At 40.1% G+C, this 26,478-nt stretch overlaps 2 protein-coding genes across 3 annotated transcripts in view; one reads left to right on the top strand and one right to left on the bottom strand.

The window, feature by feature from the left end:
- KPNA1 (karyopherin subunit alpha 1) overlaps positions 1–4,158 on the top strand; it is a 51,529-nt gene extending 47,371 nt beyond the window's left edge. For both annotated transcript variants that reach the window (XM_063128898.1, XM_063128897.1), the window contains exon 14: positions 1,524–4,158. In XM_063128898.1, coding sequence (XP_062984968.1) covers positions 1,524–1,711 — 188 coding nt within the window. In that variant the 3' untranslated portion in view covers positions 1,712–4,158. The remainder of the gene's footprint in view (positions 1–1,523) is intronic.
- A 3,392-nt stretch (positions 4,159–7,550) lies between these two features.
- Positions 7,551–24,265, bottom strand: FAM162A (family with sequence similarity 162 member A). Its single transcript, XM_063128899.1, has 5 exons — positions 24,181–24,265; positions 23,630–23,767; positions 19,953–20,058; positions 9,033–9,141; positions 7,551–8,046 (listed from the first exon to the last, which is right to left on the bottom strand). The coding sequence occupies exons 1-5, from the start codon at positions 24,203–24,205 to the stop codon at positions 7,951–7,953; spliced, it is 474 nt and encodes a 157-aa protein (XP_062984969.1). The 5' UTR covers positions 24,206–24,265; the 3' UTR covers positions 7,551–7,950.
- Between the last annotated feature and the right edge of the window lie 2,213 nt (positions 24,266–26,478).

Here is a 26,478-nt window from a genome sequence, read left to right as displayed (position 1 = left end):
TCATATCAACTACTCAGGTGGGCCTGAGGAGACTCCTAAGTGGACTAGGCAAGATTTGTAGCCAGGAGGAACTGGTAATAAACTATTCCAAAACTAATCATAGAATAGCAGAGTTAGAAGGGGCCATCGAGTCCAACCCCCTGCTCAATGCAGGAATCCACCCTAAAGCATCCCTGACTGAGGGTTGTCCAGCAGCCTCTAGGAGAAAACGCCTTCATAAATGGTGCCTAGATGGACATCTGACTGAACAATGTGCTAGCTTTAAATAGTTTTCATATAATGGCAGTTGGAAATCTCATCTAGAGGCAGCAAAACTTTCAGCCTTTCTATCTTATGAGAGACATAAAGGTGACTCCCTAGTAGTCCCTGTTCTGAAGCTATATACAGCTAAGGTACCCCCCCCCCTCCTTGTGGGGTGTAGTTATGGGGCCAGGGTTTTGCCCCGACTGCAGAGATCCTCAGAATAAGTTCTCAAAAGAACTGCTGTCACTCCCCCCTGGGGTACCCTCCCCTTTACTAAGTTGACTTAGTAAAGTTGACTTGCCTTCCAATAAGGCAAGAATTCACAAGGCAATCATCCTTTGTGGGAAAAGACTGATGCATTTTGAAGAAAGCAATTTGGCAAAACAATGTTTCACAGAACAGCTCGCAAAAGGTGGGTGGGCTTGCAATTGGTTGGCACTGTCACATTCTTGTTTAGAGGATGCTCAGATTCTGCTGGACCACATGGATATATTTTTTTTAATCAGAAATAGAATTTTTGAGGCAGATTTCTATGAAAATGGACTTGATAGCCAGATGCAGGCCGTTTCCCCGTGGTTTAGTCATATTAAGAGAAAACGATACTTACTGTATTCTCAAGACCTGACTTTCCTTGTTCTCAAAAAGGCCTTTACTGCCCTCCATTTCCAAACAGTGCCTACCGCTTACCTGGAGGGTGGGGAGTACAAAGGGGTTCCCGACGCCCAGCAGACATGTATTTGTGGTGCGGCGGAGGTGGAAGATGTAGTTCTTTAGTTGTTTAGTTGCTCCTTGTATAAAGATATTAGGAATAATTTTCTAGATCTTCGAGAGCAAGAGCAGGTTGGTCCACTGCTGATATTATCTGTGATCTGTTAGCAGATGATAGTAAAGTGATTACAATCAAGGTTGCAACATTTGCTGCTGCAGCAGCTCATGAAGTCCACTAAAGTTTTCTAAAGAAATCAGGCATAGATTGCAGAGGGGGCCACCTGCTATAATTTTCTGTTATTATTGCTACTACGGTATATCAAATTTTCACCAGTATAAATCTCAGCCTTTTCTTTCTCAGTTCAGTTGTTTTATATGAATTCTCTTTCTCTGAATTTGTAAGAATTTTGTCTGTCATAGAGAAATCTTGTTTTATTGTTGTGACTGTAACAGCCTTTGTGTCATAGGCAAATAAAATGTATTCGCTATTATCTCTGGATTGGAAAAGAGGATGAATAGCGCAGGGTGTCTCTTCATGTTCTAGGTATGAGGGGGTTTGTGTTTCCTTGCAGGCCTGGATAAGATTGAGTTTCTGCAGAGCCACGAGAACCAAGAAATCTATCAGAAGGCCTTTGATCTGATTGAGCACTACTTTGGGACAGAAGAGGAGGACAGCAGTATTGCCCCACAAGTAGATCTTGGCCAGCAGCAGTACATCTTCCAGCAGTGTGAGGCTCCCATGGAAGGCTTCCAGCTCTGAGGTGCTGTGTTGCTCTGCCCAGCCAGTCCTAAGAGCTCTGAGTTGGTCCTGTTTTCCATAAATTTGTATGAGCTCATTGTTTGCTTTGCACACACACTTAAACACAACTGGAAAGCTCTTGGTTGTAGGGTGCCACTTGGGTAAGGGCTTACTGTACCCACCTCTTCAGAGCTGGAGCACCTCTATAAAGAGAACTGTTTTCCCCCAATGAAATTATACACTGAAGTGGGTATAAAACGAGATTCTAAAACAAGGGTGGAGTGAGTTGAGTGTGTGCACGCGTGCACACGCTCGTGTGTGTGTGTATTGCAGTGCTCTTGCTGTCCGCAGAGAGGCTTTGACTCTTCCTTTCCCCGCACTTGTTTGGGTGCCTGCCTCATTCATTGGATTTGAGAATTATTTAATGCTCACACAGAACTTGAACGGTGGTCGTTTTGTGTGCGACAGCCTCAGTTCCTGTTAATCTATATATACATACATATGATACTTACAGATACTGGAATGAGCTCTCTGTTCCCTGCACTTAAGAGCTGCCAGTGAATAAGCTCCTCCAGGTTCTAAGAACACTGAACAGTTGATGACAAAGTGACTTCTAGGATGCCGTTTTGACTGCATGGGATTTGGAGTTCTCTTCTATCTGCACAAGGAATTGGGCATTGGGCCCTCTCTGTGTGCCTTCTCAGAGCCACAGCCAGCGCTCTTGTGAAGATGCCCTAAATTGGGCCAGGGATAGAGGAACTTTACTGCTCATCTACCACAGAGCATAAATTGGCTCTATGTTCAAACTGAACCTTTCTTTCATGTTTTGAAATTGGCCCTCAATATTGTTGCTGCTGGGAAATCTCAGCTTGAGTTTTTGAACACAGCTTGGTCAAACAGGGCTCTGTCTGTCATTTTTTGTTGTACATTCTTACTATGTTAAACTATTGATGCAAGGAAGATACTAGCTCCCTGTGGCATCTGCTCTCATGAACTGTAGCGTCTAAGACAGGCCACAAAGAACGCTTGAGCCTTGAGCTTTAGCAGCTTCATTACAAGCCAACAAATCCCTCTGTGTAATGGAATCTTAACTCTCTCAAGTGAGGTATGCATTTCGCAGCTACACTACAGCTACTTCAGTTGTGAAATCATCGGCCTAACCTCAGTTGCACCTCTTATTTAGTCCTCGATGCAAAGAATTGATCTTTGGTGAAACATCAGCACTGCAAGTTCCTGCAACAGCCAAGTGTGTCACAGCAGTTTCCATATATTTGTAGAATGCCCTTTTGACTAACACCAAGGTTGTGGCTCTCCAGCATGCTTGGACTGAAGGCATTGGATGTGAATGCCGGTTGCTTTGATTTTCTTCTCCCATTCCAATGCCAGCTGACATGACAGCGTAGTATTATTTTAACATATCAGCAGTGTTGTTCTGTGAATGCTTGGATATTGTAGGGGGCTTTGCACCCTTTCCCAAACTGAGTGGTGCCTTTAGTCATCTTGACCTTTCAGAGGACAACTAATGTTGTGCATCCATAATAAATGCGGTTATCAGAATTGCTTGACGGATCCTTCATGTTACAATTAACAGAAGATAACTAGCATTGCCCAGAAAAAAATACTTTGATCAACTGGTAGGTCCAGTCTCATCAATGTTTTGTGTGAATGACCCTTCCAAGGAAGTCCTCACAGTTGCCACTTTTGTCCATTCTTCAACAGCCTCCACCCTCAAGTTACTTTCTTTAATGTAGTGCTGCTTTACTACTGAAGGAGCATTTTAGATTACCATTGTGAACCTCTGTTGGACTTCAGTTGTTTGTGATTTTAGGATTTTAAAATTGGGGCTGAACTGAAATAGGGATGCGCTTTGCAATAAACTAAACCCCCATTTTGGTGATTGATTGAGGGAGGTTCCCCTATGAGGGCAGAAATCCATGACACTTAACATTAACCCATGGGTGGTTGTGTTGCACAAACCCAGACGCAGTAACAAATCATGATTCATTAATCACAAACAACCAGAAAGAGAACCCATGGTTTGTTGTTGGGTTGTGAACTCTGGATTTTTTAAACCAAGAGTAGTTGCTACATGTAAATCCAGAACTGTGAGTTGGTCATAGGTTGCCAAGCTAGGGAGCAACGGTCAAAGAGTGACCAGAAGCCAGTATTAAAAGCTCTGCAAAGGCATTTGGGATATAGGGAGCAGCAGTTGAAGGAGGGAAACAAACTATCCAGGAGTTGAGAAAACAAACCATGGTTTGTTAATCGTTTGCCAGACTAAGGTTATGTGTGAATCAGGTTGCTGTTTATTAAGCCTGGGTTTAAAGAAAAAATGGCACCAAAACTACAGATGGAAGAAAGCAGCATCTACAGACAAGGAATCAAATAATATGCAAGAAAGATAAGTTAAGGCAAAGGTTCATGAAACTTGTGGGCAAAAGTACAGTGCAGCCCATTTTAAAAAAATAGATCGGTAATCCTTAACAACCTCAATGTTGCCTTTATGTCCATAGTTAATAATCATGTTTGTTTCTTAAAGGGTGGTAGAAGCACTGATGGAACAGCAATCTTGTTTCAACTTAATTTTTTTGTGGCTGGGTTTTTTAAAGTCTAAATTACCAATGACACGTCATTTCTATAAGGTTTGTTTTAAATCATGTACTTTATTTGATAGGTTTATTCAGGGGGAAGCTACATATTTTGTAAGCCAACTTCAGTGAAGTGTGCATGTGATACTGAAATGTTTCATATACACAAATACTGAGTGTGTGTATATGTGTATGCATACCTAGAGTACATATGCATATACACACTCCTCCAGTGTGTGTGCTAATGTGTATGTATATATGTATATTTACACACATCCTTTATCTTTCTCACACTGAAAGTTTTTCTTCCAAGCAAGTGAGAATGTGGTGCATTGGTGTTCCTGCTAGGGAATAATGACAATTCTCTCTTTAAAGGGGTGAATTAAATCATAAATACATCCAATGAAATGGAGTGGTGTCTTTTTTCTTTTTTTTTAAAGACAGAGCACATGTAGTGTTCTTTTATCTAAACCAGTGTGCAAATATTCTTTCATTGTATTTATTTATTTATTTAGAGTGTTTTTATCCTGCACCTCAGCCAAAAAGGCTCCTGGAACGGCTTACAATTGATCAGTAAAGAAGACAGTCCCTGCCCTCAGGCTGACATTCTAAAAAAGACATGAAACACAAGGAAAAGATGGGGAAAGAAGAGGGAGAAAAGAAATTAAGGAGGCTGTTCAGGCTGGTGGGAAGGCCCTGCTCCTCCCTCTCATCTCCCAATGGAAGGGCAGACCCACAGCTCCTTCTTCCCCACAGAGTCAAGATGACAGTTAGCCCTGTTAAAGGCGGTGTGTGCAACTGAAGCAGGCTCTGATGGCCTCTGCCTGCTCCTGTCTCCCTCGCTGTTGCTTCCCCACAGGGTCAAGATGACAGTATAATTTTTTATCTAAATAGTGTAGGTAAACAAATCAGAAACGCCTGTACAATCCAGAATTGTATTCTTGAAAAATCACTGGTAGTAATTCAGGATGTATGAGATGGAGCTGATAGGTTGTGAGGTTTGGAGAATGTAACCAGAAACCTCAAAAGACACTTCCTATCAGTGCTGTTTGTACCAGTATGCAAATATTATTTCATTGTATACATTTTTATCTAAAAAATTTGAGACTACAGATACATCTTGCTGAAAGGGGTGAGAAGAACATTCCATTTTTTGCTAGTGGAGGAAGGACAGGATCCTAGAGCAGCTGGTGCTTTCTGTCCCTACCAACCAGCGTGGGGTAGATTGAGTGTCCCCCTTGCAGAAGACCTTCTGCCATCCTACTGTGATTTGAAAGAAGGAAGCTCAGAGCTGTCCTGATCTTTTCCATTTTTCTATTGTCTGCATTGGGGGCACAGATTTCTGCATGTTCACCTGTGGACAAGCCACAGAAGGTAGAGTAAGTGAAGGTGAGGAGATAAAAAATGAATTAAAAATACCTTCTGAAATGCTGGTGGTTCAGTTCTATCAACTCCATTGCAGGGAAGCTACATACAATTATGCTTAGATGTTTTGAGTAAAAACTCTCTCTTGGACCATTAATAAGGGACCCCATAACATGTCTTTATTTTCTTCTATACTGACCATCTGAGTTCAACATGGAAAGGTAACATACTTACCTTGGAGGTAAAATACTGCTGAGGATAAACTTTATATATCCTAGATAATGGAATGCTATTACTGGGTGGGTGTGCCTCAAATGAAGAGGGATTGCATGGAGAGCTATGCATCAAAGATGAATTGCCTCATTTTGTTAATTTTGCACTGCCCAAAGAGCTTCCACTATTGGGCAGTAGGAAATGTAATAAATACATTTCTGAAAATATTTTCAGATTTGTTCAGGAGGCAAGGAATATGAATACACGTTTGCACACAGATCTAAGGATTGTTCTTGTCTTCCTAGTAGAGCCTGGAAGATGTGGCCACTTTGTGAATTGGGGCCAGATCTCCAAGAACTGCCCTCTCTTCCCTCTACCCTTGTTTAGCAATGGGCTTTGATGGTCCACCATGGTGGCCATTACAGGGGGTGGAGAACAGGATGGCATCAGGTTTGGCAAAGGCTACAAAAAGTAGAAGCCAATAAGCATTCAGTTGAGGAATCATTTTAAAAATTAATACTGTCCTTTTGTCCTTATAAAAATGCCTAGAGCTGTTTTTTCTCTGATGAATTGCTAGAGATCGCTGTCAAGCTCGAAGAAATATCAGATATTACAATCTGCCCACACACAACTAGACAATTCTTACTTAACCAAGGTTCCTCCCAGATGGTTGCTGCCCTTCTGAATATATTACCAACCAGGAAATCTGAGAAAAATTACTTCCTCGCAGCAGCACTAATCAGCAAGAATATTTGGTACTACATTTACATGTTTATTCACAAGTTACTGAAGTACCAGGGCTCAACTCTATTGCTGTGTGGATTACAGAGGTGAGACACAAACCTCACTGATTCAGTGAACATGTTACTTTCAAAAGTATTCTAGAAGCTATTCATAACCCTTGGAAGAGGGAATATATGGTGTCATCTCTGCAATAAGCTAGCATAAGCACTCAACAGGGAGCTGGCAATAATGGACTCTGTCTTCCTTTTAAAAAACTCCATACATAGCCCATCCAAGAGTGATCCCACTGTTATGAAGCATCAGTAGTTTTAATTCCAGCTTTTGGTTAACTGATTTATAGTAAAGCTTCCTCGCAAATGAGATCGCAAATATATTTGTGTTTAAATTCTCAGCCAGGTTTAATGTCTCTTTTTTTAACCATGATGAGAGGAAACACCCTTAAATCACAACAGTATAATTTATTTGAAATTAAATCCCAGTGAATAAAGTGGGGTGTACTCCTTTTTATGAACTGCCCAGAGAGCTCCAGCTATTGGGCAGTATAGAAATGTAATAAATAAATAAATAAAAACTTGCATTGGCTCAAGCTGTAGAAATTTGGGACTAATCAATCTGAAAACTACAAAATTCATAATGACATATCCCTCCCTAAAATCAGGATTGACTCTGCTGTTGTGAGACTTCCATCATTCAGTGTTTTGGATTCTGAGCACTTATTCTGCACTAAAGCTCAATCATACGTACCAATTTCCTGAAACAAGAAAGGTGCCTGAGACTATCAAGATCAGCAGAAAGGGCTTAGGGTGACATCACCAGAATAGGTCACCACAATGATGAGTGAGTAACATGCAAAAGAGGCACAGCTTGTGGGTAAAAAGCAAGTGTGCTTGCATTCCTTTACTACTGCTTTAAAACATGTTTGCACAACTAGATCAAAGTATGAACACAAATACTTGTGCACCAATTTATTTTAAAAATTCTACATATGTTTTTAACCACTCAAGATGGATTTTCAAGACCTTAGATAAGCCTATCCATCACATATGGATAGGGCAAAGTGGTTTTACAGGTTACATGAGTGTTTTAATTTCATCCAGTATAACGTAACTGAAGGAACAGATTTAATGCCTGGAATTTAGCCTTCTAGCAAAATAAACAGTTATTTGATGTTTAGCAAAATATGGAATCCCCATGAAGATAGCTTGAAACCTTAGGATTGCTACACAATTTCTGAGCGGTGTAAAGGAACAGGAAAAAAGTAACTTATGAATCCCTCAAGTTGCTGCTCCATAACTGAAGAGTGATAATCAGTTTTGTGCCTTCTCTTCGAACGTTCTTCCTATTTATTTACTATGGCTTCGCAGAGGCACTCTGAGCTGCTTCCTCTCTCCAGCGGGCTTTTTTCTCCAGATTTTGGGTTGTCAGGGATTCATGCCGTCCAACAGCCTGCAATGAAGTGGCAGAATAAGACAACAGAAGCTTTCATTAAGAGTACCCATTCAGTGGGTTGGTTCATATGGTCACAAGGGAAATAAGCCTCAGTGGCTGGTTTCCCCCACTGTGTATGCCAGTCAGATTTCCCTAATCTATCCACGCTGGCATGGCTTGTTGGAGGGAGGGGGCAGCAACCCTCAAATTACTAAACAACACCCCATGGATTATTTAAGGGTTGTTGTCCCTTCAAAAAACATGCCGCCTGTGTTCAGACAACATGGGAAGCCATGCCCACAAGGATAATTAGGGAAATCTGGCCAGCTGGTGTAGTGGAGTTAACAAGCCACCATGGCTTATTAACCACACTGTGATCATGTGAACTTGAGTCTCTGACAAACTAATAGACACTGCAGCTCCATAAGTCTTCCTACTCCTAAAACTGAACTGTGGGGAAATAATAGTGGATAATAACCATTTATATAGTGCTTTTGAGTGTTCAAGAGACCTCATAGCTATTGGTCTTGTTCAGACAATACACTAAACCATGATGGTTAAGCATTTTGAGCTAAACATTATGGCTTGGCGTGTCATGTGAACCATGACTTAGTGTGCTATCTGTACTATTCCTAACCATGGTGCTACATAACCACAGTTAAACACGCACCACCCTAATCGCTTGCTGCAAAAGGCTTGCTTAGCAACCTAACGATGGTTTAGCGTGTTGTCTGAACAGGCCATTGACTAACTCAACACACTGAAATTTAGGAGAAATCTCTATTCTCATCCTTCCTGACTTCGTTCCCAATTTCCTTGTCTCCCCCACCCTTGGGCAGACTCTATTTTATTTCCAGGTCTTCTTTAGTAGGAGAGCAAAGGACCCTCTTATCCTCTCTCCAGTATTACCAGTTTGTTATTTAATTATTTTTCCTAAGAGAACTGTTGCAGTAGTCTATTAGCTCTTTTATTCCCACTGTCTCTGTTAGCTCTTTTGTACTCACCTGTTTCCCTGAAATAACCATACTTATGCAACCCAGAATTGTCAAGGCAATCATTAGGTAGCTGATCTTCACACGCATCTTGTTCCTTGCTGTATCTACCATCTCAAACCTTTAAAGAGCAAACATAATGTTGTCAGATCCTAGGTGTTTACGTGCTTTGCCAGTCTGTTAATAGAGAAAAATCAAAGGAAGAAATCCATCTGAAGGGTAATCTCTATGCTGCAATCTGAAGGCAAAAGAGGACTTACACATGTTATTTGTTCCTAATCATCAGTACATGTTATCATAATCATCACATTTAAATAAAACTCAGAGGCTTGGATCTATGGAACTCACTGTCACAGATTTTTTAATGAACTTCCCAATTACACCTCACCGTTAAAGAACACTGCCTCAGTTATTAAACCTTGAACTGCTGCCAACAAAATAAATCTTCTATACCTAAATGAAACTCACTAGAGTCACTGGACTCACTATAGCATCCAGTTCTGGGCTCCACAATTCAAGAAGGATGCAGACAAGCTGGAGCGTGTTCAGAGGAGGGCAACCAGGATGATCAGGGGTCTGGAAACAAAGCCCTATGAAGAGAGACTGAAAGAACTGGGCATGTTTAGCCTGGAGAAGAGAAAATTGAGGGGAGACATGACAGCACTCTTCAAATACTTAAAAGGTTGTCACACAGAGGAGGGCCAGGATCTCTTCTCATTCATATATATATATATATATATATATATATATATATTATTGGTAGCTAACAAAATAATAATACTTTTATTGTCATGTTAAAAGCTTTATCTTATTTAAATTTCTTATTTTCCAATACTTAAACATACATCAATACAATTAAAAGAAAAACAACATAATACATAAATGCTGAGTAACATTAATATCATATATTCTCGCTTAATCTATTTAACATAATCCTACTTAACATAAAAGTGCACCCCCCACGTCGGGATCTCATTCCTGTTTCCAAAATCTCATAGTTTCTTCTGCTGGTGGTTTCCCACTTCCCTTAGAAAACACAAATATTAAGAACTGTTTCCAAATTGCCTCAAAATCATTCATTTTTGCTATACCTCTTCTCACTTTAATATTACATGTCAATTTATCATTAATAGCAATATCCCATACTTCTTTATACCATTCTTCAATACAATAATCACCTTGAATCTTCCAATTCCTAGCTAGAATTAACCTTGCTGCAGTCAGCAAATTTGTTATCAATTCCTTAATTTCGTTTTTACATTTTAAATCTTCATATAGTGAGAGTAATGCAACTCTTGGTGTTTCTTCTATCTTCATTCCAACAATTTCTTCAATCTCTGAAAACACCATCTTCCACAACTTTTGCACATATTTACACTCCCACCACATATGTAAATACGTTCCTTTTCCCCCACAACCTCTCCAACAATTTGCTGAGTGCTGCTTATTTATCTTATTTAATCTAACCAGGGTTAGGTACCACCTCCATATAATTTTATAATAATTCTCTTTTATTCTCACTGACATATTTCTCAACACTCTTTGTTTCCATAGTCCTTCCCAACTCTGCTGTCCTATCGGTACCTTCAAATCAGTCTTCCAAACCAATTTTCCTGAGCTATCCATCAACCCTATCTCAAGCAATATTCTGTATATTTCACTCATTAACCCTTTTGTCACTACGCTTTCTCCCTTATCAATTTCTTTTTTGACAATTAGTTCCTCGAACTTCGACAACTCTACAATCTCCATTTTCTCTTACCCAATTTTTAATCCATTGTTCCAATTGCCAATAGTTTAACCAAGTTAATTTTTTATTCCTTAGAATCTCTTCCATCTCCTCTCTTGTATTCATCCCTCCTAACCATTCCCTTAATTTCATTTTATTTTCCTCTATTAAAACTTTACTTAATCTACTCTTTAAATCCTCAGGGAAATTCTTTAACATTATTACTGGTGATAAAGGGGAGCTGCTCGAGAGCAACTCCCTTTTATATTTACTCCAAATTTCCCAATGGAATTTTAAAAGCGGATTACCTATACTTTCAGCCCATTTTTTACCTCCTTCCCTAAAAAATACATTTTCCAAATTCAATTCTATGCTATTTGTAGTTTTATCCTCCATCCAATCTAAATCTCCTACTCCTAAAATTGCCTCTACAATATGTCTTAACCTATTAGCTACATAATATAAGTTAATGTTTGGGAGACCCAGTCCTCCCTTTTTTTGGCTTAAATACCATTTGTTCTTATTTATCCTCACTTTCTTATCCCCATTACAATAATTATTTATAATACTCTGCCAATTTTTTAGCTCTGATTCTGAAATTTTTATTGGTAGCATCCTAAAAATAAAATTAATCTTTGTTAAAATCTTCATTTTAATTAATGATATTCTTCCAAACCATGATAGATTCAATCTTTTATATTTTTCCAATTTTGCTAAAATCTTTTTTCAAACTACTTAAATTTTCCTTCTCTTAACTCTCCAAATTTTTTGTAATTCTAATTCCCAAATATCTAATCTGCTCTTTAACTCTCATTTCTATTTCTTTCTCTTCCCAATCCTTCTCTTCCTTTTTAGTATAGTTAAATAACATCAACTCTGATTTTGACCAATTTATTCTTAATCCAGTAATATCTTCAAATTCTTTCAACTGCTGTTTAATTCTTTCCATCTTTCCTACTGGGTTTTTAATAGTTAGCAAGGTATCATCTGCAAACATGTTCAATTTTATCTTTTTAATAATACCTATCCCTTCTATCTCCCCATCATCTCTTATTGCATTTGCCAATAATTCCATAACCATTACAAACAGGACAGGCGAGAGTGGACATCCTTGTCTTGTCCCTCTGGCTAGTCGTATCTTATCAGTAACTCCATCGTTTACTACCACTGCGGCTGTATTTTGAGAGTATAATTGTTCTATTATAGCTTTAAATTTGTTTCCAAATCCCATTTTGTTTAAACCATCTTTAATGCCTGCCAACTCACACAATCAAAAGCCTTAAAAATATCCAGCGCCAAGATTCCCACTTTAGTCTTTGATTTTTTTACCACCTGTATTACATTTAAAACTCTTCCCACTAAATTATGCATTTGTCTACCTGCTACAAATCCACATTGGTCTTCCCCTATATATTTAGCTATAAATGTATTTAATCGTTTTGCTAAAATAGTTGAAAATTTTTTGGCATCTTGGTTTATTAATGAAATAGGTCTATATGAATCAGGGACAGTCAAATCTTTATCTGGCTTTGGAATTAAAATTATCAACGAATGTTCCCATGATTCTGGAATCCTCTCTCCTTCCAATATGGCATTATATAACTTCAATAATTTTGGTATTAAGAACGTTTTAAAAACTTTATAATATTCCGGTCCTAAACCGTCTACCCCAGGTGATTTACCCACTTTCAAATTCTCTATAACCTCTTCAATTTCTCTTTCAGATATAGTCCTTTCCATTAACTCTTTATGTTCTGTTTCCAAACCCTTCTTTATATACTTTTCCATATAAACTTCCATCCTCTCCTTCTGAACATCCTTTCCCTTACATAATTCTTGATAAAATTCCTGGGTTTTTTTTTATTTTACCCTTCATTGTGTGACTATAGTTCCCTTGTTTATCTTTCACTATTCCTATCCCATTCTTAGCTTTTTCCTTTTGTGTGAGTCTGGCAAGCATCTTAGAGTTTTTATTGCTGTTTTCAAAATACTCTCTTTTCATATAAATCAAATTTTTCTGAACTTCTCTAAATTTTTATTCTCTAACTCTTTTTTCTTTGCTTGTAATTCTATTAATTTATGTTTATTTTTAGATTGCCAATAATCTTTCTCCAAATTCTTAATCTCTTCCTCTAACTTTTCCTGCATTGCAACCTGTTGCCTCTTTAAGTTACACATTTCCCTAATACAAATTCCTCTTATTACAGCCTTCATGGTATCCCAAACAACTGCCGTTGCGGTTCCTCCTTTTACATTAATTTCCCAAGTTTCTGACAATTCCTTTTGCATTTTTTCCACCACTTTATTATATTTAAATATCTTTGTATTCAATTTCCACCTAAACGCTTCTCTATAGTCCTTCCTAACTGTAAAACCTAAACTAACCATTGCATGATCTGTTACCTTAATTACCCCCAATTCCATTCTACAAACCTTAGTTGCAAACTCTTTAGAGACAAAGATATGATCTATCCTAGAGTACGTATAATGAACTGGAGAATAATATGTAAAGCCAGGCTCCGCCCCTTTAAGTAAACGCCACCCATCAACAAAATCATTTTCTTTTATCAATTTATTTAATATGGTAATATTATTCCTCTTTTCAACACTAGTGGGGCTTGACCTGTCCAATCTATTGTCCATAACCACATTAAAATCTCCAGCTAAAATAACATATCCTTCCTTAAATTCTTCTCTTTCTCTAAATAATTCTTTATAAAATTCTCTCTGTCTCTCATTTGGGGCATAAACATTAGCCAACGTATATGCTTTACCTTCAATTTGACCCTTTATCAAAATATATCTGCCTTTCCCATCCTTTTTTATATTCTCCAAAGTAAATCCACTTCTTTTTGAAATTAAAATGGCCACTCCATTTTTTTTGAAGTCCCCAATGACTTTTCATAATAGACTGACCATTTCAAGCGAATTTCATTTACCCCTTCCTTAAATTGATGCGTTTCCTGCAAAAAAAATGTCAGATCCTTCTCTATTTAGCATTTGTTCAATTCTCCTCCTTTTCACGACTGCCCCCAGACCTTTAACATTGAGCGTTGTTATCCTTATGTTCTTATCCATATTCAGTTTTTTGATATTCCTTCCAATCCCTTGTGCTCTGCAACTCAATTTCACATACATAAAAACATAAAAAAAACCTTCAAACCCCTCCCTCCCACCCAACGATAACCCTCCCCCCACCTCTTTTCCCCCCACTAAATCCCCATAAGTCTATCACTCCGGCCATTATTTTACCCTTGGGGGGGGGGGAGATGAAGCCCACAGCCCCGAACCAGTAAGCCTTCTGTTTAAAAAAAAAAACCTTCTCATTATCAATTTATCAAAAGTGTCACATCCCGGATGCTCCAACTTCTCTTTCTCCTCCACCTGCTTTTTTTGGACTTGCGCCAGCATGCAAACCCAGACTCTTCAGCAACTCCTTGCCCTGATCCAAAGAGGTTACTCTGTATTGCTTCCCACCATGCGTAAACGTTAAAAAAACAGGGTAACCCCAGGAATAAATTATTACATTCTTCCTTAATATTTCAGTAATTGGTTTGACGCTGCGTCTCCAGTTAATTGTTTGCTGACAGAGATCGTTGTAAATTTGAACTGAAGTGCCTTGAAATTGTATCAGAGCCAAAGACCTCAATTTCTTCATAACTTGCTCTTTTTTTAAATAGTTGCCAAATTTCATCAGGATATCTCTTGTTGCACCTCTGAATTTTAATCCTCCCACCCTGTGAATCCTGTCCACTTCACAATCCTTTATTTCCAAATCAGGCATCATTTCTTTAAACCAACGAAGAATTACTGTTCTCAAATCCTCTCCTGACATTTCCACAAAATTTTTAATCCAAAGTGTAGATCGTCGATTCTGGTCTTCTAATTGAATCAGTCTTTTCTCATGGGCATCAAACTCCAAATTACATTTATTTTCAAATAGCTCCTGATGTTTCTCCAGTAAATTTACTTTTGCTTTCAGTGATTTTATGCTCTTGTCATTTTGAACAATCCTGTCAGCTAACTCATCCATTCTTTTCTCTGCCTTTTCCGCATGGTCATCCATTTTTTTTAAAAAGGGTATCGTTGTTGCTAATTATAAACTGCTTGATTTCTTCCATGGTAGCTGGCTGCTTGCCAGATTTTGTCGCCATTTTCGTGTTGCAGTCTGAATCTTCCTCCGAAGACAAAGACAGTTTCTCGAGCCGGGCGACGCTATGGTTGGAGGGGTGATTGTGTCTTTGCCAGGTGACCTTAGCCGCTTTCTTTTTTGATTTTCTAATGTTCGGCATAAAGCATAAATCCACTATTTAATGTTCCGGGCAAGGATCAAAACAACTTCCCAGTCCATCAGAATAAAAACAAACTTCTCTCTCACTGCTTCCCGGTGGTTAGATTTATTGCCAATTACTTGCACCGCACTCATAAGGAGTGATATATCACAGCAATTTAAACTCAGTTGTCGATGGAAGAGATCCAACAAAAACAATCATAGTCACTTTCACTCTCCACTCTGACAAACTGATTTGCTGAGTCCTACCAGGCCGCGTTATTTCCACCACTCTGTATACAAGCTATGATTTCAAAAACACCTCCAGTTCTTCCCCACCATCAGCTGAGTGAGTATAAATAGTTACGTTAGAAATTCTTGCCCATTTAATTGAGATAATTATAATTTCGGCTTCCCAATCCCGGAGCCTAAGAAGAAACCTACCGGTACATTGGCTGTCAGGCTCTGTCCCCCCCAGGATCTCTTCTTGATCCTCCCAGAGTGCAGGACACAGAATAACGGACTCAAGTTAAAGGAAGCCAGATTCCAGCTGGACATCAGGAAAAACTTCCTGACTGTTAGAGCAGTGCGACAATGGAATCAGTTACCTAGGGAGGTTGTGGGCTCTCCCACACTAGAGGCCTTCAAGAGGCAGCTGGACAAGCATCTGTCGGGGATGCTTTAGGATGGATTCCTGCATTGAGCAGGGGGTTGGACTCGATGGCCTTGTAGGCCCCTTCCAACTCTGCTATTCTATGATTCTATGACTGGTTCCTATGTTGTAAGTATAGGATTAATACCACCATTACAGATAACTTTTTCAAAAAGAACAAAATTTAGGAAATAAAGTGTCAACTCTTCAAATAGTAGGTTGAGATTGTTTAACAGTACTTAAATTAAATATGCTTTTGTTACCATTACAAATAGATAAGAGCGTCTTCCCTTGCTCAATAAGCTCTCAATGGCTTTTCTTTCAGATTTCCCTAAACTCTACCTCATTCGTTCCATTAATAACAGATGCTGTACACCAGCCTTCCTCTGTTTCCAGTAATTCCTGCTTTCTCTGACTTTAGGGATGATTCAGATTTTTCAGGGATTACTTGTTGAAGTTCCCCCAGTAAATAGGAACATTAAATGTATTACGTGTTGGTTTTCTCATGAAATCATGTTTGGTATATTAAATTTAAAAGTACAATTGAATAATTACAAATTTACTAACTAAATTTACTTTTAAATGGTTTTAATTTTAATTATTTTATGATCAAACCATAATGCATCTTACATTTCTAAAGTAGCAACATTACAGGATCTGTAAAGAACACTAATAATTAAGTACTGTATATCTTTCAACTGGATGGAAACTGAAAGACGACAAGTTGCCCATTCCTGAGGGTGGAAATGGGTAACCCAAGGGAAGCTCTGCTGATGTGATACTATGGATGTTAAGGACATAGGGCAGGGATAGGCAACCTTTTGGAGCCATGGGCACAATTGGCAATTTGAGGAACTGTCCTGGGCAACACAGCAAAATCGCTTTCATGGAAAGCATGACAAAGGAGAAGTAATCTACCCAAACAATTGAGTAGAACGTAGAGGTGGGGTCTGAGCCTCAATATATTAAACCCCTTTGAACCCACCATTTTCAGCACCAACATATTTCTATTTCTCAGTGATCTATTTCAAGCTATACTTCTATTAATACAGCCCAAAATAGCATTTGCTTTTTTTTTTTTTTTTTTTTTGCAGCCACATCACACTGTTGGCTCATATTCAGCTTGTGATCTACCACAATTCCAAGATCCTTCTCATTTGTAGTATTACTGAGCCAAGTATCCCCCATCTCGTAACTGTGCATTTGGTTTCTTTTTCCTAGGTGTAGGGCTTGGCATTTATCCCTATTAAATTTCATTCTGTTGTTTATAGCCCAGCTCTCTAGCCTGTCAAGATCACTTTCAAGTTTGTTTCTGTCTTCCAGGGAATTAGCTATCACACCCAATTTTGTGTCAACTGCAAATTTGATAAGTGTTCCCTGCACCTCCTGATCCAAATCATTAATAAAAATGCTGAAGAGCACTGGGCCCAGGACTGAGCCCTGCGGTACCCCACTCGTTACCTCCCCCCAGTTTGAGAAGGTAACATCGATAAGCATTCTTTGAGTCTGATTCTGTAGCCAACTGTGGAACAACCTAATAGTTGTTCCATCTAGCCCACTTTTAGCTGGTTTGCTAATCAGAATACCATGGGGTATGAAGTGTGGTGCCCAGAACTGGACACAGTACTCAAAGTGAAGCCTAAACAGTGCTGAATAGAAGGGAACCAGGGACTTTGTGCAACTTGGAAGCTATACTTCTGTTAATGCAGCCCAAAATAGCATTTGCTTTTTTTTTTAAGCCATAGCACACTGTTGGCTCATATTCAACTTGTGAACTACAACAATTCCAAGATCCTTCTCACTTGTAGTATTTGTGTGCTTTTAAATTATATTCTTGTCAAGTGGGGTTTAACAAATGGACAGCAAAAGTACACTTTGAGAGCCCTTACAGTTGCAAAGAGAACTCATACTTCAATTTTGGAAGGACAACCTATATTTATTAATTTATATTTATTTATTACACTTATATACCGCCCCCATAGCCAGGGCTCTATCATTCAATGGTCTATCATTGAACCTATCATTCAATGGTCTGAAGATCTTACTGCTATTGCTACATTTGAACATATATCCTATAATTTTCACTTTCATCTGGATGCTTATTTAGATATATGGAGTGCTTAAATAAATGTATATGTTGGAAACAGAAGTGTCAAATCTTTTTTCCTTTTCTTTTTATGAATGGTGTTGTGAACTATTATTGTGAATTGATATCTTGTACATCATATTCTTTTTCTTTTGTTACTATTTCCCCCTCCTGCCCTTTTCTTCTTTTTGTTATACTGCAAATAAAGAGTTCTTTGAAGTTCTGGATGGCCACAGGCTCCCCACTTCTGCTTTAATACCATCTAGGCCAGTAGCCGTTGTACTACGTAGCTACAAATTTCACAAGTTCACAGTGGTATTCCCTTTTGTCAGGTCTCCTATGCGGCAGGGCCTTGCTATTTACTGTTTTACTCTGTACAGCACCATGTACATTGATGGTGCTATATAAATAAATAATAATAATAATAATAATAAATTAATTTGGTCCAGTGATCCCAAGGTCTAAGTGAGATGAGAAATGGACAAATGTCTTTCTCCATATCATTTATGACCTATATGTCCCACCCTTCATTATCTTTTTCTGAACTGAAAAGTCCCAAACACTTTAGTTTTTTTCTCATAATGAGGGTGCTCCAACTTCCTGACGATTTTAGTTACTCTTTCCAAGTTCTATAACATCAATTTTGAGAAGGGCCACCCAGTTCAGGTCCAGCTGCAAAGCTCAATACTGTGAGGCAGCTGTGGAGGGCCCATCAGCACCAGCCATATGTAGCAGAGGCCCTGGGAGGTCTGTGTCTTCCCCTGTCCTCCCCACCAATTTAGAGGGCAGGGAAGGGCCGGCCTGCCTGCCTTCCCACCCCCCAAAAGCAGGCAACATGTGGTTTCAAAGTATAGCTGCTGCTACCTCCACCTGCCCAACTACTTTCTCAAGGGTAGTGTTAGAAGCTGTACTAACTGTTGCAAATCTAAGATTAGGGACCAAACAGAAAATGCTAACGATGACCACTCCTGCTTCTGATTGCTGGGCTGCTCTTTCTCTCTGGGATGTTCTGCTTGCTAATCCTACCTTTCTTTGGGGAGAGTATTTGGAAAGGGATCAAAAATAAAGCAGCCAATATCTTAATACCTTTATACAAAGCTATGGTTCAACCATTCCTGGAATACTGTGTACAATTCAGGTCACTGCATTCCAAAAATGCAGAGATGTTGCAGAACTAGAGAAGGTGCAGAAATCGGCAACCAAAATTGAGCACTTCTCCTATGTTCTGTGCTGGAGCACCTCTCCTGTGTTCTATAACCCAAAGTAAAAGTGGAGAACTGTGCAATACTAGATCAGAAGAAAGAAAACAAAAACCCACTCCAGCACAAAGAACAAGGCAGGTGGAAGCAGTGAAGAGAGGGAAGAGCTTTCCACTCAATGGTGTGGACAGAAGGTTGCAGCACGACAATTTCCCCTGAAAGTGTGGGCAGTACACAGACATGCTTGTAACTTTACATTGGAAGTCCAATGATTGGTGGCAACAGGAGCCCTTAGTTATGCTTAGAGGACATCCACTGAAATCAGTGGAACAGGTTATTCATGCTTTTTGTAGGTCCCATGGATTTCAATGGATCTACTCCAGGGGTGCAGAATCTCAGGCCAGGACTAAATCTGGCCTGTCTGAAGTCCCAATCCAGGCTTCCAGGGGTTGCCAGATGGCCATGCCCCTTCCCTGGCCCCACCCCCACCCCCACAACTATTGATTGTTGGGTCACTCCCTGGCTGGTATTTTGGCCCCGCTCTCTTTTGCCTTTCACCCCATACAGCCCTCAAGAGCTTCTCCAAAACTGAATTTGGCCCTCAAGCTGAAAGAGGTTCAACTTGCTGTACTATGATTAAGTCTGGATCTAACCAAGTGGCTCTTCTGAGTAAACATGCACAAAATTGCTCTGTAAATGTCATAAGTATGCCAAATAGTACGATTTTATATACCATAATAAATGTTGCATTTTCCCTTGTCAAAGCAGTAAAATAACTTTAGGTTTGATAATAAAGTCAGTATTACATATGTTTTCATTTTCCCACAAAATGTCTTGTTTTCTGGGGGGGAACCCAGAAAAATGTTTTTTTTCTCATGACTCCAAAATTTCCAGAATTTGATCATCTTATGATGTTAAGGTCTCCAATATTTGATCAAAGTGGAAAATGCAAAAAATGATTATTATTTTTAGTCTGATAGTGACAACTGAACTTACGACACAGTTTCAGGTATATCCTCTGCTTTTTTAAAACGCCCTGTCCATATCAAGAATCTCTTATCCCAGTCAGACGGCTTGTATCCCGGGACTCTTTGGGAAAAGCCTGCAGAAAGCATAGAAAATGCAGCATCTGAGAACTGAAGATCTCATTCAAAAGGCAGCATCAAGATTGTGATTTGTTGCACATGGCCAATTAGTTCCACCATAATTGCTGTATTTGGTTTTGTTAGATAAAAACATAGGTAAAACACTTTGTCCATTGTGCCATATTTGAATAATTAAAATGTTCCTGACGAAGAAAGAATAGCAGCTAGATACACCAGTAGCAAATTGCCTGGCTTCCAGACAGTAGATTGGAAGGTTTCCCTATTGAATATTCCCTAACTCACTTAGGATACAAAGTGTGCAAAAGAAGCAGGTGCAGTAAATTAAAATGTATTTGCCCTTAGATCTAATACACAAGATGCATGGAAAAACAAAGAAACATTAAAAATCCATTCAGCAGGTCTGATCTGAGGAGAGGTCTAGCTGAGCTGCTTTGAGAGTCAAATTCCAGCTTGCTTTAGTCAAGAAAGGACATCCTTTGGGATATCACCAGGCCGTAAAGAATAAAAGAGGCCATTAAAGTTTCCATGGTTACGGTTGTACATTTGTATGGTTGTTACTCCTTTCTGGGGAATCTAGTCACCTACCCTTCCCTTGTGGGGGGAGGGAAATTAAATACTTCATTACCCAGAAAAAATGCCATTTTCCCTGCAGCTGGTGCATTTTTTACTGGGATCATGGCTGAGCCACATCGTGGTATGAGGCAACTCTTCCACCATTATGGCCTTAGCTGTGTCTACCTACGGTATCACACTCCTGGTCCCAGAAGTCTTCAAAAGCCTGCTGTTGTTGGAAGGAGCTTCAGCTCAGACAAAGGAAGAGATTCAGGTTGCCAACAGGGGATGGTAGCACTATCCCTGGTGGGGTGGAGGGGCCAATTACTTAACGACTCTGGAAATGCCCCTAGTGCAAGATGCAAGGAGGCAGTTGTCGAAACCGTCTGTTGAGTTTCTAGAGGTTCCTATCACTAGGCTGACTGTTGACGCTGCTTTTATAGGTTGGCATTTTAATATCTATGTAGGGGTTTTGGTTTGATTGGTATTTAATGTGATATGTTTACCATAAATAGTTATTTATTTATAGCATTTTTATCCCACCCTTCAGCCAAACTGGGCTCCCAGAGTGGCTTACACTCATGAATAATGATACACTGTCTGACCTTAGGCTTACAATCTAGAAGGCACAACTCTAGTGGAACACTAAGCCTGCTAACAGCTCTCAAGGCTGGCACCGTACCACTGAGTAAAATAGCAACAGCACATCTGCCAACATCACTGCAAATGTCAACTTTTAACAAAGGAGTGGGAGCATAATATACAACCTAACATGGGGTTAAATTGTGGCTGCGATCCTATGCAGACTTTCCTGGGAACAGGGCCCTTTTGAACGAATTAGGACAATGATGCACAAGACTGTGTTTTAAGTTTCTGTTTTAGCATGGCATTAGGGAGAGCCTTCCTGTGTACTGTGTCCCCCAAACCTCATGTGAATATAATTTTGAAAACATGAACTAAGTACATAAAGCTTTGATGTCCAGCTAACACGCTGAAACAGTAACTGAAACATGTCCAAACCCTCCAACAAGCCAACTCTAACTTAGCTCTTATCACTAGAAAGTTAACTCCAGATTCATGATTTTGCCCACACCATAGCCATAAAATTGAATCTGCAAATTAGATACCAAATTATTAGAATGTAAGCCTATGCGGCAGGGTCTTGCTATTTACTGTTTTACTCTGTACAGCACCATGTACATTGATGGTGCTATATAAATAAATAAATAAATAAATAAATAATAATAATAATAATAATCCAATTTGCATACTTTGTGCAACTGTCAGGATGTGTCCTTTTTTATAGCTTGACATGCTGACTTGGACCACTAGAATTCCCACTAAGCCAAGTTATTTGCAGGGGTATTTTTTTCCTAACTTCTATGAGCTGAAAATAGTAGCTGCTGCTGCCTAAGTAGCTCAATCAGGCCACTTAAGTGGCTCAGGGCTCAGTTCTATGACAAGGCTCATCAGCTTCCACATTCTTCCCGTTCTGCATTTTAGCTAGAAGGGCTTTTACGCCCATCTAGAATCATAGAATCATAGAATAGCAGAGTTGGAAGGGGCCCACAAGGCCATCGAGTCCAACCCCCTGCTCAATGCAGGAATCCACCCTAAAGCATCCCTGACAGATGGTTGTCAGGGATGCTTTAGGGTGCATAGATGAAGTGCATAGGAATGGGAGGGAAGGAGGCTAGTCCTATCCTGACTTCCTCATCCCCTCCCTGCCCACTGGCACACACACTTTAACCCCTCCTCTCTGAGGTTACCTTTGTGACCTCTATGAGCCAGCCTGGGCAGTTCTCTATGCCAGCTGTGAGGGGGAGGGAGCATAGATTCCTGGATCTGCTGTCAGAGCACTGTCTCTGACCTTTTATCCAGGAATCCAAATTATCCTACAGCCCCTCAGACTCTGTCTACAGGCCACAGGATCACTCCCTCAATCCTGCATTCAACGCTCAACAGTATGATCACAAACAAGCAGATTTCCAGTACACTAAACCACAGTCGCCCTGGAACACTCTCCAGAATGAGAATGCAGCAAGCAGAGTTATGCTACTCACAAGTTCGTAGATAACTTCATATGACTGAGCAAATCACACCAATAATGTCTGAACACAACTGGTCCATATTGGTGTGTGCTGCTATCTGCCCCAAAATACAGACATCCAGTGCCTATGCAGACACATTTCTTTCAATCGTGGGATTAGCAAAGGTGCAAATGGAGGTTAATTAAATAAGGCATTTCATGTTTCCATACATTCACAAATTCAGAAAATATGGGCTGAGATGTCCTCAAGCCACCCACCTACAGAAATGCTTTAATTTCTTGTTTAATAATCAAAGGTTGTAACGACTTTGGTCACTAAAAGCCTTTTAAGCACGGAAGCCCTGATTTCAGCAAAACTCACATATTGACTGTTGCATGCAAAATATGGTAACAAGGTTGATTCAAAATAAAAGACACCAAGGGAGCAATCCTATAGCCCCTAGACAGTGTCTGGGGGTCACAATCCACATGAAAATAAAGTTAGTAGGATCGTCATGAAAGCTCAGAAAATTTATATGGCGCAGCTTCCCCATTAGTATTACCGTGGCACTAACACTGATCGAGGACTTATTTCTAAACATGCATAAGACTAGGACCTTAGAAAATTAATGGGGTGGGGCACATTCCCCAATAGTCACATACACACAATCTCCAGTTGCACTGCTTAGACCAATAGCTATATTCTCAGCTTTTCTTAGACTTAAAGCACTACCAAAAGTTATGAATGAGACCATGGGGGAACAGGAAGAAATTAATTTGTGTACAGTAGTCAATAACAGCTCTAGAACAACACCTCCAATTCTGGGGGGGACAAGAACACGTTAGCTATGCGCAGCCTAGGGCTGCAACCCTATGCATGCTTCCTTAGGAGTTTAGCCCCCTTCAACACCACGCGACTTACTTTCAATGAGGCACTCATACAATGAATGCTGCAAATTATGAAGATAACACATATTTTGGCTTACCTGAAGCCCCTGGTTTTGGCCTCTGCGGAATGGCCTCCTGCGGTTTGCTGCAAACCCTTCTGTTAATAACCCAATATGGTCTTTTAGTTACATGCACAACGGAAAAAATATTTTTGTCCAAAATCCTAACGATTTTGCCTGTGGAAGGGGGGGGGAAGGGTATAATGTAAAAGAGCAACAACATCCTTTATAAAGAAACACGAAGGAGGCAGCACAGCTTTAATTAAACTTAGCCCTGCCAGAGAACCGGAGGCTGCGACCTTGCGCCTACTTATTTAATTATTTATTATATTTCTATACCGCCCAATAGCCGGAGCTCTCTGGGCGGTTCACAAAAATTAAAACACTTTTAAAAAGTACTTTTTACTTCGCAGCGAGCTGCTCGCCCAGGGGGCAGCGGAACTGCTTCCAGCCCAGCCCAGCCCGGCCCGGCCCCGTCGTTTGGCTCTGTGCTGCCCCAGCGCGTGCCGCCGGCTCCTGCCCCCCAACCAGAACGGCGGTGGCGGGGCTCTACGACAGGCAGGCCCGACTCGGGCAGCAGCGGCACTCACCGGCGGCTGCGCTAGGCCCCAACATGGCCCCGCTAGGACGCGCCGCTCTTCCCTCCTTTCTCCTCAGCCTCTCGGCTTACGAAACGCGGCTCCGCCCGCTCCCTGCCTGGAAAGGGGGCGGCGCGAGACTTGCCGCGGCAGCGCGGCGCCCAGAAGTAAAGGCCCACCTGTTTCCACGGGACTAATCCTTACTCGAGCTGCTGTGGGGACACCCATTGGAAACAACGGCAGCTGCCTGAAGCTCATCGAAAACAACGGGAGCTGCGAAAGGCAGCAGAGACGCCGGCTGCGCTCCATTGGCATTAGTGCCCGCTGCAATGAAAGCGAGGCGTGGGTCCGGGAAGGGGCCACAGGGACAGAAACGGCACGAGGGTCGGTGGGCATGGGCGCCTTGCTCCTTCTGTTTTATTATTCTAAATGTTAATTCTGATGTTAGTTTTAATAGGATTTCTTGGTTAGGCCCCCCACTCCTCAGTCAAGTTCTATAGGACTCAAGGTCGGCCAAAGTATTTTGGCAGTGTAGGTAGACGATCCCACAAAAGCAAAGGGGCAGCAGCAGGTATTCGCTGCTCTCTCATGACATCCAAAACCAACTGCCTGAGGCAACCACCTCAAATCTGCCCAATAGTAGAGCCTGCCCTGTTCTCACTAAGGGTAAATTTGTGCCTGGACCGCAAAACTCCAGGCTGTTGTACCATTAAAATGTTTTTCCGTACCCAAAAATTATTTCCTATGTCGAGACCAGGCTAGGACCCTGTTCCTTCGTATCTAGTTTTCGAAATGAATCAAAACGAAAGGAATTTTGCTTCTCATCCCACTTATTTATTTTTATATACCACCCCATAGCCAAAGCTCTCTGGGCGGTTTACAAAGGTTAAAAACTGAATATTAAAAACAAATATACAAAAAATTTAAACCATCAAAAGCATAAAAACAACAATATCCATTTAAACCTGTTCTAATGTTGCTCCCCGCCTCAATCCAAAGGGAGAGGCAGGTAAGAAATAAATAAATATATTATTATTATTATTATATTATTATTATTATATTATTATTATTATTATTTGCTCCATCCCTTTGATCATTTTGGTCATCCTTTTCTGCACCTTTTCCAGCTATCCAGTATTCTCTTTGAGGTGCGATAACCCTGAGCTGTACACAGTGTGGTTGCACCACAGTTTTATATAAGGGCAGTATGATAGTAGCAGTTTTTTATGCCTTTCCTAATTATGCCCAACATTGAATTTTTCATGGCAGCCACATACTCAGTTGACATTTTCATCAAGCCAGATCTCTTTAACGGTCAGCTCAAATCCTATCAATGTATAAGCGAAAGTTGGAATTTTGTGCCTCAACAAGCATCAATTTACACTTGCTTATGTTGAACCAGATTCAACATTTTAATGCCCACTCCAAGTTTGGTGCTCTTTTGGAGCTCTTTGCAATCCCTTTTTGTTTTAAGTATCTAAAACAATTTGGTGTCATTGTACGAATTGACCATCCTCTCCACTTTCTGTTCTTTAACCAGTTTCCATTCCATAAGAATCCTGATCCCATGACTGCTAAGTTTGTTCAGGAGACTTTGACAAGGGACTTTGACAAAAGCCTTTTGGAAGTCTAAGTAAACAAAGTCTACCAAATCACACCTGCAGGCATGTTTATTGACACTCAAAGAAGCCTCTCGATTCAACAGGACTTGCACTGAATTCATTCAACAGCTGTTGAATTCTAGAGATATGTCCATATTAGTCTGCAGCAGCAGCAATGATGTTGATGATATCTTTGGAATTCCCTCCAAGGGAGGTTTGCTTGGTGCCATCTTTCTTTCTTTTCAATCTCTCTAGGCCTTTGGCGTGCTTTAGAGTATAAACATGGTTTTAATACAAGAATGTCTTATCATTTTATGCTGCTGTTCTGAAAGTTGATCTCTTTTACTGTAATTTTATTATTTCATTGTAGTTTGTGGAGTTTTTTGGTAAGCTAAAGAACAACAAATAACACCTTAAATAAATAAGACCATAAATAAATAAATAAATAAATAAATAAGTTGTGCAGCACCTTAAAGATTAACAAATTATTGTTTAAGATAAGTAGCAGCATAACAGATGTTAAGTGATCTGGTAGCCCCTCCTAAATACACATGTGTACACATGCTTCCATCTGTATCATCTCTTGAACTTTGACTACTAAATTCGGGTGCCATACAAAGATTATTAATTTAATTTAACTCGCAACACACTATGCAGCAGGATTTTTCCCAGGGGAGGTGGGACAGTGCAATTGATTCCAGAGATGTAG

The sequence above is a fragment of the Elgaria multicarinata genome, chromosome 6, assembly GCF_023053635.1.
Source record: "Elgaria multicarinata webbii isolate HBS135686 ecotype San Diego chromosome 6, rElgMul1.1.pri, whole genome shotgun sequence".
Lineage (NCBI taxonomy): Eukaryota > Metazoa > Chordata > Lepidosauria > Squamata > Anguidae > Elgaria > Elgaria multicarinata.
This window is presented reverse-complemented; position numbering and strand designations above follow the sequence as displayed.

Coding starts and splice junctions, on each gene's coding strand:
- FAM162A (XM_063128899.1), bottom strand. CDS start 24,205: ATGTTGGGGCCTAGCGCAGCCGCCG. Junction 23,768..24,180: donor GGGGCCTAGCGCAGCCGCCG/GTGAGTGCCGCT, acceptor CCCCTTCCACAG/GCAAAATCGTTAGGATTTTG. Junction 20,059..23,629: donor GCCAAAACCAGGGGCTTCAG/GTAAGCCAAAAT, acceptor TGCTTTCTGCAG/GCTTTTCCCAAAGAGTCCCG.